Source organism: Microplitis demolitor, chromosome 4 (assembly GCF_026212275.2).
Source record: "Microplitis demolitor isolate Queensland-Clemson2020A chromosome 4, iyMicDemo2.1a, whole genome shotgun sequence".
Lineage (NCBI taxonomy): Eukaryota > Metazoa > Arthropoda > Insecta > Hymenoptera > Braconidae > Microplitis > Microplitis demolitor.
This window is the reverse complement of record NC_068548.1, coordinates 8,854,718-8,872,661: the sequence shown is the minus strand read 5'-3', so window position 1 is coordinate 8,872,661 and position 17,944 is coordinate 8,854,718. Positions and strand designations below refer to the sequence as shown.

The window sequence follows — 17,944 nt, the reverse complement described above, 5'->3', positions numbered from 1 at the left end:
GTATGAGAAAAAAATTCATAAAAAAATTTATATCGTCATTTGTTATAATTAAAAATTTTCATTACTAGATTTTACTCAAAAAATGTACAAATAATGAACCGACGGAAGCCGAGGAGATTGAAGCCGATTTATATTCAAATTTAATTCCATCTTACCAACCATTACAAAATGAAATCGGAGCAATAGTAACATTTAATTCAGCAATATCATTAATAAATAGGTAATTAGATTTTTACATTTTATTTATACACGGTTGAGTACTCGTCAGACGCCTGTCCGTAATAAGCCTCTTTCTCTTAATCGACAGTTACTGAGTCCAAAAAAACTTCCCCGGCTGCCTTAATTAAAAACTCCGATTAAATCTAATTGAAACTCAATCGGATTTCTATCAGATTTCATCGAAAACAAACATTGTAACAAAAATATTTGGGAGCGTTCCAAGAATCCAATTGAATAAATTTATTATTTTCCAATTAAATCCAATTTAAATTTTTTAATCAGAGTTATTCGAAAATTTTTAATTAAATCCGATTAGAATTTTTCAATCGGAATGAAGCTGAAGCTAGCGGCCGTAATAAGTAGTGGCCACGCAAGAATTGCTGGCCGCTACTCATTACGGCCGCTAGCTTCAACTTTATTCCAATCGGATTCAATCGGAGTGTTTGATTATTAACCATTCTGAAGAGTTCCGTAGTAGAGAGCTCGTTATAAGCTTCTGTTAAAATTGTCAAAATTATGAGCTAAGAATAGTAAAAAATAGACAAATTAATGATAAAAATTTACTAACATGTTACGCAGAGCATAATTGAATCAACGTTAAGTAAATAATTTGTTTCATGATTTTTTGCATTATACTTCGCGTGCTTAAAGGTAAAAGGGCTTATAGCTAAGGGTTAATAGGGATTTGTGGTGAAAGGGCGTATAAAAAATTTTTTTTTTGCCATTTGGTTTGAAATTGTCTGAAACGTAGAAATCTGTGGAAAAAAAATGTTGGTATCCTAAAGCTAAAAGGGCGTATCTCAAGACATACGCCTTTTCACCTTTAAGAAAAGTACTACTTAAAGGTAAACGGGTGCATAAAAAAAAATTGTATTTTTTATACCAAATGTTAAATAATAGTTTCACAAAACAAGTTATACTAAAATAACAGCCTCATATACAAAGTTCGATATAAACAAATAGAAAATAAATCAATTACAAACAAATTATGTAAAAATTAAGTAATAAAAAAAATCACAATGACAGATAACATTAAAATATTTTGAAATTTCCCGCCAGTCACCATACACGGAAAAATTGAAACCTGACTGATTCCTGTGCAGCACACAACTGAGTCGTGTGCAAGAAAAAATAAGGGCAAGCACACGACTGGTTCTGGTGCGCACCCGAACCAGTCGTGTCTAGCACCAGACTCAATCTGGTGCAGCGCCCGAATGGCAGCACCGTGATCAGTCATCTGCAGAACAATACTGATTCGTGTGTGCACATGAATCAGTATTGTTCTGCACACGACTGATTATGGTGCTGCCGTTATTGCCGTTCGGGTGGCGCACTAGACTGAGCCCGGTGCTAGACACGACTAGGTCGGGTGCGCACCATAACCAGTCGTGTGCTTGCCCATATTTTTTGTTGCACACGACTCAGTCGTGTGCTGCACAGGAACCAGTCGGGTTTTAATTTTTCCGTGTACTGTACCAAAACGAGCCTGATGTTTTCTTTAATTAAACATTATAATTTTATGATAATTGTTCATGTTTTTAAATTTTATAATTACTATTTCTTAAAATAAAAAGCGAGTGTTTGTTTAAACTACGAATATGTTCTTCTGTGAGCTGGCCGAAAAAAAAATAATACGTCCTTTCACCTTTAGATCACCAAAATTCCGAATTATTAAAAGTAAAAGGGCGTATAATTCAAGACATACGCCCTTTTACCTTTCAATTTTTTTTTTTTTTTTCAATTTTAAGCGTAGAATGTGTCTACTACTCGATTGGCAATAAAAAACAAATATGCGCTCTTTTACCTTTGCAAAGGTAAAAGGGCGCCTAAATTGTTATAAGCCCTTTTACCTTTAAGCACGCGACTTATTATTATTGCAAAAAGATAAGTATTTATTTTAGCACTAAATGAATCGGAATAGTGGTGAATAGAATAAAACGTAAATATAACATTTAAAATCATATAAAATAAAACAGGCTTATAACAAGTACTCGAGAACAAAACAAATCACCCGATAGTGTAAAGACTGAAATTCAAAGAAAAATTTTCCCTACTTCCTACTTCGCCTAGACCAGGCTTGACGGGTAGTTGACTGTAAATATAAATTTATTTGAACATTAAAACTCCGTAATCAGAGTAGATGCGGCTTAAAATGAAATTCACAATCACTCAAAATCACTTTGTTGAAAAAACTGAATGTTTATTTCATAGGCGAAGTAACTTTTTTGAAACCACTAACGGAGTGAATTCGGATTGAAGATTCACTTTCGATTATTCACAGTGTATATGATCTAATGAAATATGGCTGATACCGTGCCCAAGTAACACATGTTCGAGCAAGATTCTGGTGCCAGTGTCTTGAGCATAACCCTTAGTCACTAGTGTTTTTTTCTACGTATGGATCTTGCACAAGATCATGTAGCAAGAAATCTTCATCAAGACTTGTGCATAACTTGCTGAAGGCATTACACACAAGACTATGGAAGATATATTAGATACGGTGTAGTTTAAAAGTTTCTGGCGCATTTCTTGCATCAGTAACTTACGGCAGGTAGAGGAGAGGTGCTGCAGTTGTAAGAAAAAATTTTATTTTTTCGATTCCATTTGTTTTTTTTAAGATAGTAAACTCAAAAACTGTCAAAAAGTTAGCTGATAGTATCTTTTATGTGACTGACTTGGTAAATTAGTAAAAAGTCAATGTTAACTTATGAAAAAATCAATTTATTTAACTAAAGTCAGGGGCCAAGATGGCGGCGCGCGTGGGCTGCAGTTGTAGCATAGTGCAAGGGCAGTTGTAACACGGAACAAAATAGATATTTTTCACCAAATTGCTTTTATTATTCAGTCTTAATGCATAATATTATACTTAATTAACTCTTAGAGTCAAGTATTTGAACTTAAAGTAGCACATATATTTGTATCTTTAATATAAATTATTAAACATTCATAAATATTAAAACTACACTATCCCTGAGTAGATTTGTGGCGCATCTAGTTTGCGCAGATCCCATACACGACTCTGAGTGTTACAATTGCTACTCGTTCAAGTGTTACATTTGATCCTCACGCAGAATTGTTGATAAAAATCTAATTACAATAACAAAAATCAGTAAATTGATATAAAATTCGATTATACAATACCCTTGATATGTTCCTTAAAGTATGAATACAAGTCTCACATCATAACATTAGAAAACAAATTTGTTATTAAAAAAATTGTGAAGCGTACAAAAAAAAGTTTTCACGCGTATTTTCAACAATTCTCAATATTTTAATATCAGAACAAGATTAATAGCTGAAACTTTGATCTAATTAATAATTTATTATTTTGAACAAGTTAAAAAAAGAATAATAATAATTTTTAGTTATTTTAATAATTTTTCATTGAGTGTTACAACTGCCCCTTGTTACAACTGCAGCACCTTTCTCTCACTTATGTATGGCTTGCTCAAGATCTGCTCAAGGCTCAAGGTGAATTTTGAGTCTTGAGCAGATCTTGAACAAGCCACGCGCAACTATTTTCAACCATAGTCTTTTTCCAAGATTGAGTTATAATCTGGCACGAATTTTTTGTGTAAGGCTTGCACTAGACTTGCTATCGAAATCTGGTGACAAGTATTTGCAGCAAGACACATAGGTAGAAAAAGACACTAACGTCTATCTACCTTGAGACCAGGCTTGCTCAAGCCTTGAACAAGATTGTTCTATGGGTATTTCATAACTAATATCATTGAATTATTCCAACTATAAAATTAAAAATATTGGGAAACTTAGAATTCTGATACGACAAGTGGTGGCTAAAGTTATAGCTACTCAAAGTAGGCTAAATCATAAATGTTTACATGTCTCTATACGTCTATCAGTTAATATAAATAATAAATACTTAATTGTCTCTATAATTATTGTGTTTCTATGAATTAAAAAATTATTTTCGTTCAATTAAAAAAAAATTTCGAATTTATAAACATGGAATTTCCATAAAAATAAGTAAAAGTAACACATATTGTTTGTATGGTTGTAAAAGTCGTGATTCTAAAAATGACAGTGTACATTTTTCAATGTTCGTCAAAAAATTTCAAACGTGGTTTGAAAAATAAAATGGATCAAGAAGGTAAATTCGACCGTTTTGATGATTGCTGACATAAGTAAAACAGTTTTTCTAACACACGTGCTTGCATGGACCATCAAACCAACTTAACAAGAAAAGCTCATAACCCACGATCCTTCCACTTTTGAGAACTTGAACATTTATTTGACTCGGATCATCTCGAATACTTAACCATTGAAGACAAAAAGTAATGAGTGTGAATGCAGTCGACATCAGACCAATTTAAAATTATTAGTAAATAGAATAAATAATTAATAAAATAAAATTTTTTAAAAATGCGCATTTAAAACATTTCGAAATTAATAAGTGCATTTTTATAAATATTAATTTTTAAATTAGTTACTCTATTTATTTATGATTTTTAATTTGTCTAATGTCTGCTACATTCACACTTATAAAAAGTAATAATTTTTAAACAATTATTGTCCTCATTAACTTTACCAAAGTTCAACAAGTGTCCATGATTTATTATATTTCCATCACAGGTAAAATTTTTATTTTGAGGTGTTCTACTAACAAATTGACAAATGTCGAATTGACACCCGCATTATTTACTGTAATAATCTTTAACACTTATAATGATATAAATAAATTATCAAAACATAAATAAGCCAGTTGATTTTGTATAGTAAACATTCAGAGCAGCCTACTTTGATTAGTTTATTTTTTGGCCACCAGATGACTAATATCTAAGCCACGCCCTTTCTAAGGTTCCCAATATCATACAAGTTAGTCACCTCTGAAGAAATTCTTGATCTATCGACTACAAACGAATAATAACTATATTATGAAACCTCAAAATACGATTTCGCAATTATTAATAATTATGGTAAATAGTACGAAATAACGAAATTCGAAAAATAAATAATAATTTTTTTCAGGTATTGCGCTAAATTACCTAGTGATACATTTACACGTCTTACCCCCGAGTGGTCGATAGAAGAAGTAACTATTGATAATCATTTGAAATACATATGCTCTTTAAGATTACCTATAAATTCACCGTTAAAATACGTTATAATTTCCCATCCGATGCCTAACAGAGCTATGGCTAGACGTCTAGCAGCGTTACAATTGTGTATTAAATTGCATAAAGAAAATGAAATTGATGATAATTTATTGCCTATCGGGAAAGAAAATTTTAAAGCTAGACCCGAAGATGCTGAAGTTCCGGCGTTACCCGATGAAAGTCAATCTGATCTCTCTGAGGCACGACCGGGTACAACTAAACGTCGACAGTATTATTATAAAAAAGTAAGTATTATACGCTATATATACGACAAAAAAAAATTAATATTTATAAGAACAATGGATATAAAATTATTGATTTGTTCATCAAGATATGCATGAAAAATACATCATATCTCACATACTGAGTGCCATATCCTTTTTGATATTTTTTTCATGCTTGTCTTAGTTCTGTCGCGATATCGTATACGATATATATATACGATATAACGCACGATTCTCCCACGATAGCGTCGACAATTCTATACCGATCTTGATGAAATTATTTTTACATATTCTTTAGCTAAAGAGCTCGGTTCAGTTCGAATATGAGCTAAATTGGCCAAAAAGTTTAAAAGTTATAGCCGTTTAAAGATTTTTTAATTTTTCAAAAAATTCAACTTTTCTTGATTTATCTTTAAATAACTTTTGATTCTAAAGTATAATAAAAAAGCATAAAGCATAAAGATAATCTATTTTTGGTGATTGAATCTTTATGTCCATTCGATTTGCTTTAATTTAAGCTATGTTACTTACTCGTTTGATAATTTTTTCTAATACTTTGATGAATTTAAAAATTTTCAGAAAAATAGAAAAAAACATTTTTTTTTTTTACTTTCTTATTTAATAATTTTCAAGTGATTTATAATAGTTGAATCTTGTTAATATTTTTATGTAGTTTATCTAATAAGCTTCATATTTCAGTAATATTTTATTATATTCAACGAAAATTATCTTTTTATTTATTGAAATTTAGCTGTTGCATTTGTTCTTCCACTTTTCAATAAATTCATGTATCTGTTCCAATTCTGATTACTGCCGTGTAACACTTTTAAAATCTCAACATTAAAGTATACATAAAGTATTTTTCAAAAATTGGCAAGCATGAATATAATTGATCTTATAAGCTTTAGATGAACCTTTAAATGCCACCGTCTACCTTACGGATTCAAATAATTAAATAAATAATGAAAAATCTACTTCTATTTCGGCTGCCGAATGGCCTTTTTTGAATATGATTCCATCGGAAAAATAATAATATAATAATTTTTATTTTGTATGGTTAACTTTCAATTGGATTTATTCAGAACTTTCTGTTTTTCTGATTTCATCTGATTAGAATTTTTCAATCGGAGTTTTTAATCAGGGTAGAGCTTAATGTATCGGCTATGATAAATCTATTATGAAGTTTTGTAGGATAAAAATCTCACACTTGAGTTAGATGTATTACTTAAAAATAAATATATAATTTTTAGTTTACTAATGAAACAAAATTCCGAATGATTACAATAATTTTTTTTTCTTTTCAATAATTGCAGATAGCCGAAGCATTGACTGATTGTCGCCCGACAGTCGGAGTTCCCGCCTACTTGTATCATATTAAAATGGTTCTTAGTTGTCCATTACCAGAAGAACAAAATACACGGGGCAGACGGATTTATCCTCCAGAAGAATCGGATATTGGATTTGGTATTCTTACACTAAAAAAAATTCCAAAACTCTGTCCCTTTCCTATTTACACCAGATCTGGAGAAGTGCAAGTTGAATTAAAACTTAGTAGAAATACAGTAGTATTAGATTCTATTCAAATAGAACGAATTTATACATTTCTTAATTATACTTTCACGAATGTGCTAAGGCTTCAAAAATATTTGATGATTTTCGATCCAAATGCATCAGAAAATTCTTACATAATTATACCTGTGAAAAAATGTAAGTTTATTAATGTATTGTGTGACAAGAGATGAAACGAAACGATTTCAGATCAGGGTGAACTTAGCTGAAATCACCCGCAGTCCGAAATTGTGTTTCATCAATTATCACATATCAGAATTTCAAGATTCAGTGTCAGCAGCCAGTCAGAAACAAGTTAATTTAAGACCAATCGTGTGATCCACTATTTCAATATATAACTACATATAATTTTATATCAGTCATGTCGGATCAGATCCAATCATATATAAACTTATGCACGATTATACATGAATTTATATTAGCCATCCCTGATCAGATCTAATTATATATAGGCCTATATCTAATTATATATAGGTTTGTATCGGTCATGCCTGATCAGACCTAATTATATATATCATAACCTAATTATATATATTATAATTATATATAGACCTATATAGCTTTATAGATAGTTCGAGACATAATGTATTGGTCAGACATGATCAGATCAAATTATATATAACTTCATGCAGAATTATATATGGAGGTAGATATGATTATATATAATATCTAATATTTTTTCTTAGTATCGTTTTTTATCTTTATTGTTTTCTAATATTTGTTCGCGGTATTGAACTGAAATCAGCTCGTTTCGACTGGCTGTGCAGACACTGAAACTCAAAGCTTCGATGCCGGTATCATGAACATAATGTTTTACTTTAAATAAAATAATTGATGCATTAGTATTTAAAAATTTCAGATTTAGTTGATGGATTTGAAGACGTAAATGTTGATTGGAATTTTTTAGACGTTATTTATGACAACCGTAATACAATTCCCAGTGATATTAAAGAAGAAGATCGTGTTAATTTTGAATTTGACCCTTCTCGATATCACGACGCAGTAATAATGCCTTGGTATAGAAACCAAGATCAACCTCAATATTTTTATGTAGCCGAAATTTGTAGAAATTTAAGTCCTAAATCGTCATTTCCTGGCGATGGCTATAGTACATTCGAAGAGTATTATAAAAAGAAATACGATATAAAAATCCAGAATTCCGAGCAGCCGCTTCTAGATGTTGATCATACGTCAGCTCGATTGAATTTTCTTACTCCGCGATACGTTAATAGAAAAGGAGTTGCATTGCCAACAAGTAGCGAAGAAACCAAAAGAGCTAAACGTGAAAATTTAGAGCAAAAACAAATTTTAGTCGCTGAATTGTGTGCTATCCATCCGTTCCCGGCATCATTGTGGAGACAGGCCGTATGTTTACCTTGTATTTTGTATAGAATCAATGCATTACTACTTGCCAATCAAATAAGGTGTCAAGTAGCAGATGCGATAAATCTTGGACAGCAATACTTAGATTCTGATTTCGAATGGCCAGCGTTGAATTTCGGGTGGAATTTAGCTGAAGTATTGAAAAAATCTAAAGAACTTGATAAAAACATATCTAAAGATCGTGGAAAATCGGTTAATGCACGTGATACTACTGCAGAAGTAACTCAAAATAATATAAAAGTACAAGATAAAAAGGAAGACCCCGTGACGACTAGTAACAGCATTGGCGGCTGGGGTGATTTAAAAGAGATTAAAAATGATTGTAATTCTAATGGTGAATTGGAAATCGGCACGTGGTCTAATGATATGGCAATAAATTCAATGGACATTAATGATGCATTTAAGCGGTTACCAAATAATATAACGGTACTACAGCCAGAGTTTTCATGGAATGATGTTCGATGTGGGTCACCAACGTATGAGTCCGAAATAGGTGACTACTATTCCGATGATTCGTACAGCGATGATGGATATATTGAATCATCTGATGACAGTGAAGATGAAAATCGTGGATTGCGAATATCGTATACTGGTGATAACACAGCAGAAGCTGTTGAAGACGAGTCGAAAATATCAAAGCAACAAATAAATAAAAAGATAATGGATCTTTTTAACAATGATAAAAATTTCGATAATATTTTTTTAGCTTACAATGAAAATAATGATGATATATTGGAATTAAAAAAACATGAGTCTCAACATTATGAATTTTCTAAAAAACGTGAAAGTGAAATAATAACAAGTGACTTATTTATCGACAGCACTCAACAGATTTTATTTGATATGAAAAAAAAAAATCAAAATAATATTGATAGTATTTGTAAACCGGGAAATTTGAACTTGAATTTTATAGAAGATGTTAAAAGAGTAGGAGATTTAATAAAAAAAGATATTTCACGGGAAAAATCATTAAATTATAATAAAAAAAATTTGAATGACATTCCAACCCCTAGTCTCTATAATGACAATGACACGTCGTTTAGTTTTGATCATCAGCCAGAACTACGAGGCAACCCCGGGCCTAGTCCTAGTTTAATTTTGCAAGCTCTGACGATGTCGAATGCTAACGATGGGATTAATTTAGAACGTTTAGAAACTATTGGAGATTCATTTTTAAAGTATGCGATCACAACATATTTATATTGTACGTACGATGTAATACATGAAGGGAAATTGAGTCACTTACGTTCCAAGCAAGTGAGTAATTTAAATCTATACAGATTAGGCAGACAGAAGATGCTTGGGGAAAGTATGATAGCAACGAAATTTGAACCACATGATAATTGGTTACCGCCTTGCTATTACGTTCCTCGAGAACTTGAGCAGGTTTTTATTAAATCAGGAGTACCGTCGACTCTTTGGAATCAAGCTGACATTCCATTACTTCAAGCGATAAATCTTAATGAAATGTCAGAGTTGATAAAAGAAACGGAGTATAAACTTGATATGATGAGAATTGAATTAAACCGAAACGAAACTCGAGACACTGATGAATTCGATAGCTTACAGTGTTCTATTCCTTATAATTTAATTACGCAGCACAGTATTCCAGATAAAAGTATTGCTGATTGCGTGGAGGCGCTTATCGGGGCTTATTTGATAGCTTGTGGTCCTAGAGGAGCTCTGCTGTTCATGGAGTGGCTGGGAATTCATGTTTTACCTACGGCCGAAGTTATTCATACTAGCAACCATAATAAGCCTCTAGATAAGTATCCAGGTAGCAGTCAATTTGTAAAAAAAATAAATGAAAACGGACAAATGATTTGGTCACAAACTCGATATGGAAAATTGGAAGAACCGCGGAATCCATTGTTACGACATGTACCTGATCCAGAGAAAGAATTGAACGTAATGTTAGATGGCTACAGCTGCTTAGAAGAAAGTATTAATTATAAATTTAAAGACGTTAGTTATCTTCTTCAAGCATTCACGCATGCGTCTTATCAACCTAATAAATTAACTGATTGTTATCAGCGTCTTGAATTTTTGGGTGATGCTGTATTAGATTATTTAATTACCAGACATTTGTATGAGGATTCGAGACAACATTCGCCAGGTGCATTAACTGATTTAAGGTCAGCACTCGTTAATAATACGATATTTGCATCATTGGCTGTTAGATGTGGATTTCATAAATATTTTCGACATCTTTCTCCGGGGTTGAATGTAGTAATCGATCAATTCGTTAGAATTCAAGAGGAAAATGGGCATTCGATAAGCGAAGAAGTAAGTCTTTAAATTAAGTCAAAAATAAGAGGGAGGGGTGGGTAAAACGGGTACTCAAGGAAATACTAATAGAAAAAATTCTCAGCTGCCCCCTGAAACTTTGAGCAAACCCCCTGGTCACAAGTGACTTTTTCTACGTATGGGTCTTGCGCAAGATCATGTAGCAAGAAATCGTCATTAAGACTTGTGCATGACTTACTCAAGGCATTGTAGGGGAGAGGTGCTGCAGTTGTAAGAAAAAATTTTAATTTTTCGATTCCATTTGTTTTTTTTTTAAGAAAGGAAACTTAAAAACTGTCAGAAAGTTAGCTGATAGTATCTTTTATGTGACTGACTTGGTAAATTAGTAAAAAGTCAATGTTAACTTATGAAAAAATCAATTTATTTAACTAAAGTCGGAGGCCAAGATGGTGGTGCGCGTGGGCTGCACTTGTAACACAGTGCAGGGGCAGTTGTAACACGCAACGAAATAGATATTTTTCACCAAATTGCTTTTATTATTCAGTCTTAATACCTATTATTATACTTAATTAACTCTTAAAATCAAGTATTTGAACTTAAAGTAGCACATATATTTGTATCTTTAATATAAATTATTAAACATTCATAAATATTAAAACTACACTATCCTTGAGTAGATTTGTGGCGCATCTAGTTTGTGCAGATCCCATACACGACTCTGAGTGTTACAATTGCTACTCGTTCAAGTGTTACAATTGATCATCACGCAGAATTGTTGATAAAAATCTAATTACAATAACAAAAATCAGTAAATTGATATAAAATTCGATTATACACTACTCTTGATATGTCCCTTAAAGTATGAATGCAAGTCTCACATCATAACATTAGAAAACAAATTTGTTATTAAAAAAATTGTGAAGCGTACAAAAAAAAGTTTTTACGCGTATTTTCAACGATTCTCAATATTTTAATATCAGAACAAGATTAATAACTGAAACTTTGATCGAATCAATAATTTACTATTTTGAAAAAGTTAAAAAACGAATAATAATAATTTTTAGTTCTTTTAATAGTTTTTCATTGAGTGTTACAACTGCAGCACTTCTACTGAACACAAGACCATTGAAGACCTTAGATACTGTGCAGTTTAAGAGTTTCTGATGCATTTCTTGCATTAGTAGCTTAGGGCGGCTTCTTACGCATGGTTTGCTCAAGACTCAAGGTCAATTTTGAGCCTTGAGCAGATCTTGAGCAAGCCATGCACAACTATTTTCAACCATAGCCTTTCTCTATAATTGAGTTATAATCTGGCACGAATTTCTTGTGTAAGGCTTGCACTGACTTGCTATTGAAATCTAGCCACAAGTATCTGCAGCAAGACACATAGGTAGGAAAAGACACTAACGTCTATCGAACTTAAGACCAGGCTTGCTCAAGCTTTAAACAAGATTATATGGGAAATTGATAAAAAAAAAAAAAAAAAAAAAAAAAAATTCAAAATCATACTCAATATTTACAAAAGTTATAATATTTCATGGTATAATATAATTTACAATATTTTCAGTACTATTTAATTGGAAAAGAAGACAGTGAAGAGGCTGAAGATGTTGAAGTACCAAAGGCTTTAGGAGACGTTTTTGAATCATTAGCTGGTGCAATTTATCTTGATAGTGGAATGTCACTTGATGCTGTTTGGAATGTATATTATAGAATTATGAAGGCAGAAATTGGTAAGAATAATTCATTTTAAGTTACTTATTTTATTGATACTTTACTAACCTTTTGCGTGTCAAAGCTTTCTCGAATCGTATAAATGATAGTGAAGAGAAACAATCAATTTGAGTCTACAGTGTGGCAATAGAATTTTTTTTATCGTCCTATTCTTTGTAAGCTCCTGCTCTCTTTACTGTCATCAGCGAAGTGAAAAATTTCGTTGACGCGTAAAGAGTTCAAACAATTTGAATTTATAATTTTGAGGTGTATTTATTTTTATAGAGCAATTCAGTACGAATGTTCCAAAATCTCCAATCCGAGAGCTATTAGAATTAGAGCCTGAAACCGCTAAATTCGGCAAGCCGGAAAAATTAACTGATGGTCGTCGAGTACGAGTAACAGTAGATGTTTTTGGCAAAGGTTCATTCAAAGGGATTGGCAGGAATTATAGAATTGCAAAATGTACAGCGGCAAAATGTGCATTGAAAAAATTAAAAAAAACACAATCATCCCACCGACAAAAATTTTGATATTACTTTTTAATAAAAAAAATTTAGTAAATTGAAACATTTTTTTATTTACGTGCATATTTACTATCAAATTTTATTTAATCATTTATGTTTATCCAAAACTGTGGTAAGTGTTTAGAAGTGGGGCTCATCCATGTTTAAATTAGCAAAACCCTTATTGTAAGCAATTAGCAATGAAACCAGGTTGGTCATCATGCAATTATCAGCGGATTGACGATGTTAGTTAGTTAGTTATTAAATAAGGCATTGGGATACCCCATCCAGCCGTTACTCCTTGATACTACAGCACCTCAGAGTCTTGAATATGAAAACTTCATGTAAAACAGTTGTCGGTAAAACAGTAGATTGAATTTAAATATTGAGATTACATTTTTTAAAAAAGTTATAAATAATATAAATAATAGCCGTAGAAGGATTGGCTAAAATGAAGTCAATGTTAAAAGGAGGTTTAATATCAAGCTTTTTCAGTGCTTTGATAAGAGCGCTTCTTTCAGAAGTGTATAAAGGACAGCTCCAAAGAATATGAGATAAATCTCGCTGAGTAGATCCACAAGCGCAATTAAGAGAGTCAATGAAGTTTTTTCTATGTAAGCTGAAGTTTAAGTTATAATGATTAGTTCTCATTCTAATGAAAGTAACCAAAGCAGAACAAGTTACTTTGTATCCATGAAACCAAGGTTTAGATGAATTTTTATACAATTTTTGAAAGTAAGCAGAACCAAAATTCTTCCCTCTTTCTTTTAGCGGTCGATCTCTTTCGTTTTTTGCACGTTCTTTACTTGAGGCTGAAAAATCTGATGCAGGGATAGAAGACATAACTAAGTTGCCTTGTGAACATGCAAGCTTAGCTAATTTATCGACTGTGTCATTACCAGGAACACTCGAGTGACTAGGAACCCAGAGGAATTTTATAGATATATTGTGTTCAATTGCAATATTTAATTTATTAACAATGTTATATATGATATGTGAATTTTTTTTTTTTTTTATGAAGATTGATAATGGCTTGCAGAGAGCTTAATGAGTCTGTTATTGTAAGCGTGTTTCTTATGTTCAAGTCTTGAGCAAGTTCGAGGGCTTTTAAAATTGCAAGCGCTTCACCTGTCATAATAGAAGCCTGTTAATGAGTTCTTAGTTTAATTTCTTTATTTTCTTGAGGATCATAAATAGCAAATCTAACGTGTGTATTCAGATCAGATTTAGAGGCATCAGTAAATAATAAATGATGATTCTTATAGTTGTTTTTGATAATATTATTAAGTAATTTCGTAGTTAACTCTGGAGATTTATCTTTAAGTTCAAAGCCGGATGAGATATCAACTTGAGTTACAATATTTATTAATTCATAGGGAAATTGAAATGATACGTGAGTTTTGGCTGAATATATTTTGTTAAATATATGGCTATTATTTTTATAGGCTTCTATGAGGGGATAACGTGCAGAGATACAACGATACATTCTTTTTCCATTTAAATTATTTCTAAGATTGTTAAGTGTACTAATGATAGGATTGTTAAGATTGATGATGTATTTGCTTAAATTAAGTATAGAATAAGCCTCAATATTCAGGTGTTCGTAATAAGGTTATAAACATGATATATTAATTTCTTTTTGATATTTTTCAATGTTTCGTGCTATACTGCACCAAATGATATAACTTTCTTATTATTCAATGTACTGACTGTAAGTCAACCACCAAACCTTAAGATATATGCCAGTTTGCCATAATGTGTGTAGTTTCGTCCTAAGTACGTTAACGGACTCGTCAGTAAGGCTATGTTAACACACTCTTGTCTTAGACTACATCTTTTACTAGTATGCGCCGGCGTAAAACAGTGTTGTGGGCTTCAGCCAGACACTATACTAGCAGAAGGAGGCAGATACCATCCAAACTACTTGCACCAAAATGTTATGTGAGCTGTTGCACACATTAAAAATACTGAATTAACATAAATATGATGATCTTCACTATTACAAGAGTTCAAAAATTATTTGTAACTCTTAGATAGACCTTTCTATCGCTACCGTCCATCTTACGGTATTATATAAAATTACTTATATTTATTAGAAAAATTTATTTTTGAAAATTAGCATGATTTTATGTTATTTTTATCAATTTTGTACACTTCAATTGTAAGGTTCAGATAGACATCTAGTATTAGAGACAAAAATTCATACAGAAAATTTGATCCGCCGTGTAGCTGAACACGTGGAATAAATTTAATTATTGATATTTAAGGTGTAAGCACTTGAAACATTGAAAACTGTGGTCAACCTGAATATAGACAATCACCAAAACTGCTAGTATCGATGACGCTTTCTATTTTATTCATTATTATTTACAAATATTAAAGAGATCATTGAAATGCAGGTTAGAATGTCCTACTCTCCTTGTTTGATGTATAATATACTAATTGATTGCTGTAAAAATAATCACAGTCAACCTTTTCCATATTTTTTCAACTTCCTATATAACAATCTTGTTCAAGGCTTGAGCAAGTCTGGTCTCAAGTTAGATAGACGTTAGTGTCTTTTCCTACCTATGTGTCTTGCCGCAGATACTTATGACCAGATTTCAATAGCAAGTCTAGTGCAGGCCTTACACAAGAAATTCGTGCCAGATTATAACTCAATTCTGGAGGAAGACTATGGTTGAAAATAGTTGCGCATGGCTTACTCAAGATCTGTTCAAGGCTCAAAATTTACCTTGAGTCTTGAGCAGGCCATGCGTAAGTACCTACTGTAAGTTACTGGTGCAAGAAATGCGTCAGACACTGTGTCATTGTACGTGTTCAAGATATCTTTAATATTCTTGCGTACGATATCATGATCGAGACATACACAAATCTTGATATAGGTTTCTTGATACACGATCTTACGAAAGATACATATGTAGAAAAAGACACTAGCAGCAGGGGTCTTGCTCAAGATACTTACTCCAGAATCTTCTTTTTAGGGTTCCCGCTAAAAAAATTGAAAATTTTAAGAAAAATGAAGTTATTGGATTTGGTCCTATTTTCAAAAACCGAGTTTTCAACACATCTCGGCATTTTGAGGTCCTAGAAAAACATCCTGACTATTTTTAAAAGGGTTTCCGAGTGTCTATGTGTGTGTATGTATTAGGGTAACCCAAAAAAACCGAAAATTCGTTGGTATAAAATATTTTAAGAAGTCTCTCCGAAAATCAACTCGATAAAGAATTTTCAAGAGGTTGCTCAAGAATTTTTAAAATATCAAAAATGACCGAAATTTGAATTTTTATTTCAAATTTTTTTTTTTTCTCATAGCAGCAATAGTTTATATTTGTGAAATCATGACTACGCTGAAAATATAAGCCCAAAATTTAAATATATAAGCGTCGCTCAAGAATTTTGAATGTCTCCGAGAGCTGTCTCTGGGACGTTTTCGAGCGACCCTTGAATATAAAAAATAAAGCTTCTCGATTTTTTTACCATCAATTTGCATGACAATGAATAAAAATATAACCCGAGAAATAGAAATAATAAGTTTTTAATATACTTTTTTATTTTTTAATTCAATTTTTAGGTTTTGTCGCTTACTCAAAACTTAGCAAATTTTATTGTTTAAGACTGTCATGTATATTTTCGGTTATGCAGAGGTTATATTTTAGTGAAATGGCAGTAATTGAGTTATAAAAAATACAAAAACTAATTCAAATTATTAGTTACATATTATCAGTTAATATTCGAAATTCTTGAACACCGTATTAATATTTAAATTTTGGGCTGAAATTTTCAGCATAGTCTTGATTTTACATATATAAACTATTGCAGCCATGAGAAAGAAAAAATTTACAAGTAAAAAATTCGAATTTAAATCATTTTTGATATTTTCAAAATTCATGAGCGACCTCTTGAAAATTTTTTATTAAGCTGTTTTCGGGAGAGGCTTCTTAAAACATCTTATACCGATAAATTTTTATAAGAGACTCGAAAGAAAAAAATAGTCGGTTTTTTTTTGGGTCACCCTAGTATGAGTGTAAATATTCTATAACTTTTGAACGGATAAACTGATTTAGATTTTTAAGGTAACATTCGGAGCAGCGTTTTAATTTCTCAGTACTGTAAAAAAGTGAGCTTGATAGATACGGTACATTTCGAGTTATTCTAAAAATAGAATATTTTGAAAAGTGTTTTATTTTGGATAACTTTTAGGATACTTGACGGATTGGTTTTACAATCTAATCAGCTTTAAAGCTCCATAAGCAGCGTCGAATGCTGCCTCAACCATCAAAATCGGTTCATTAGCTCGAAGGATATAGACGATAAGAATTAAAAAAATAACAATTTACTTCATTTTTATCGGATAACGCATATTGTAATTCTTCAGATATTCCAAAACTGATACCCGTCCTTTGGCTTCATAATTTTTGATAAACGCTTGAACAAAAAATTACTATTTCTGACATTTTTTTCCGGATGTTTCATATATTAACTCGCTGGCTCAAGTAAAAGTTCACGTAATTCTTTAGCTTGATCATTTCTATTAATTTCTGTCTAAAAAAAATTGAATTTAAGCATAACCGTGAAAAAAATTTGAAGAAACGATCCTTATTGGTTATTTCCAATTTCTCTAATTCTCGAAGATTAATACGAAACGTCACTTTTTATGAGTTCAAAGGACTCGAAAATACCAATGTATTTAAAGGTATTGTCGAGCTCAAAGAGCTCGAACATGTATTGACAATTGTTTTCCAGCTTATGCTCATATTTCGCTTTTATAATATATAGTGGAGTCAGAATATACAAATAGGGTTTACGCAACGCGAGTATGCCCAACAGGGTGAGGAATCGGCCTCCTGTCAAACGGAGGTGGACTTAACGGTCCCGTTACATTAATTTTGTCGACGTTTTGAGTTTCAAGGAAACTAATTTTATATAAATTTTTGTACTCAGGAACCAATAACGATGATACGCA

General features: G+C 31.7%; 1 protein-coding gene across 4 annotated transcripts in view; it reads left to right on the top strand.

Moving 5' to 3' along the window:
- Nucleotides 1–13,367, top strand: part of LOC103568999 (endoribonuclease Dcr-1) — a 39,876-nt gene extending 26,509 nt beyond the window's left edge. For 2 of the 4 annotated variants that reach the window (XM_053738538.1, XM_014441380.2), the window contains exons 10-15: nt 69–220; nt 5,209–5,581; nt 6,874–7,267; nt 7,989–10,798; nt 12,327–12,492; nt 12,758–13,367. In XM_053738538.1, coding sequence (XP_053594513.1) covers nt 69–220; nt 5,209–5,581; nt 6,874–7,267; nt 7,989–10,798; nt 12,327–12,492; nt 12,758–13,005 — 4,143 coding nt within the window. In that variant the 3' untranslated portion in view covers nt 13,006–13,367. The remainder of the gene's footprint in view (nt 1–68; nt 221–5,208; nt 5,582–6,873; nt 7,268–7,988; nt 10,799–12,326; nt 12,493–12,757) is intronic. The other 2 variants (XM_014441382.2, XM_053738539.1) reach the window with 2 other exon arrangements.
- The last annotated feature ends 4,577 nt before the right edge of the window (nt 13,368–17,944 follow it).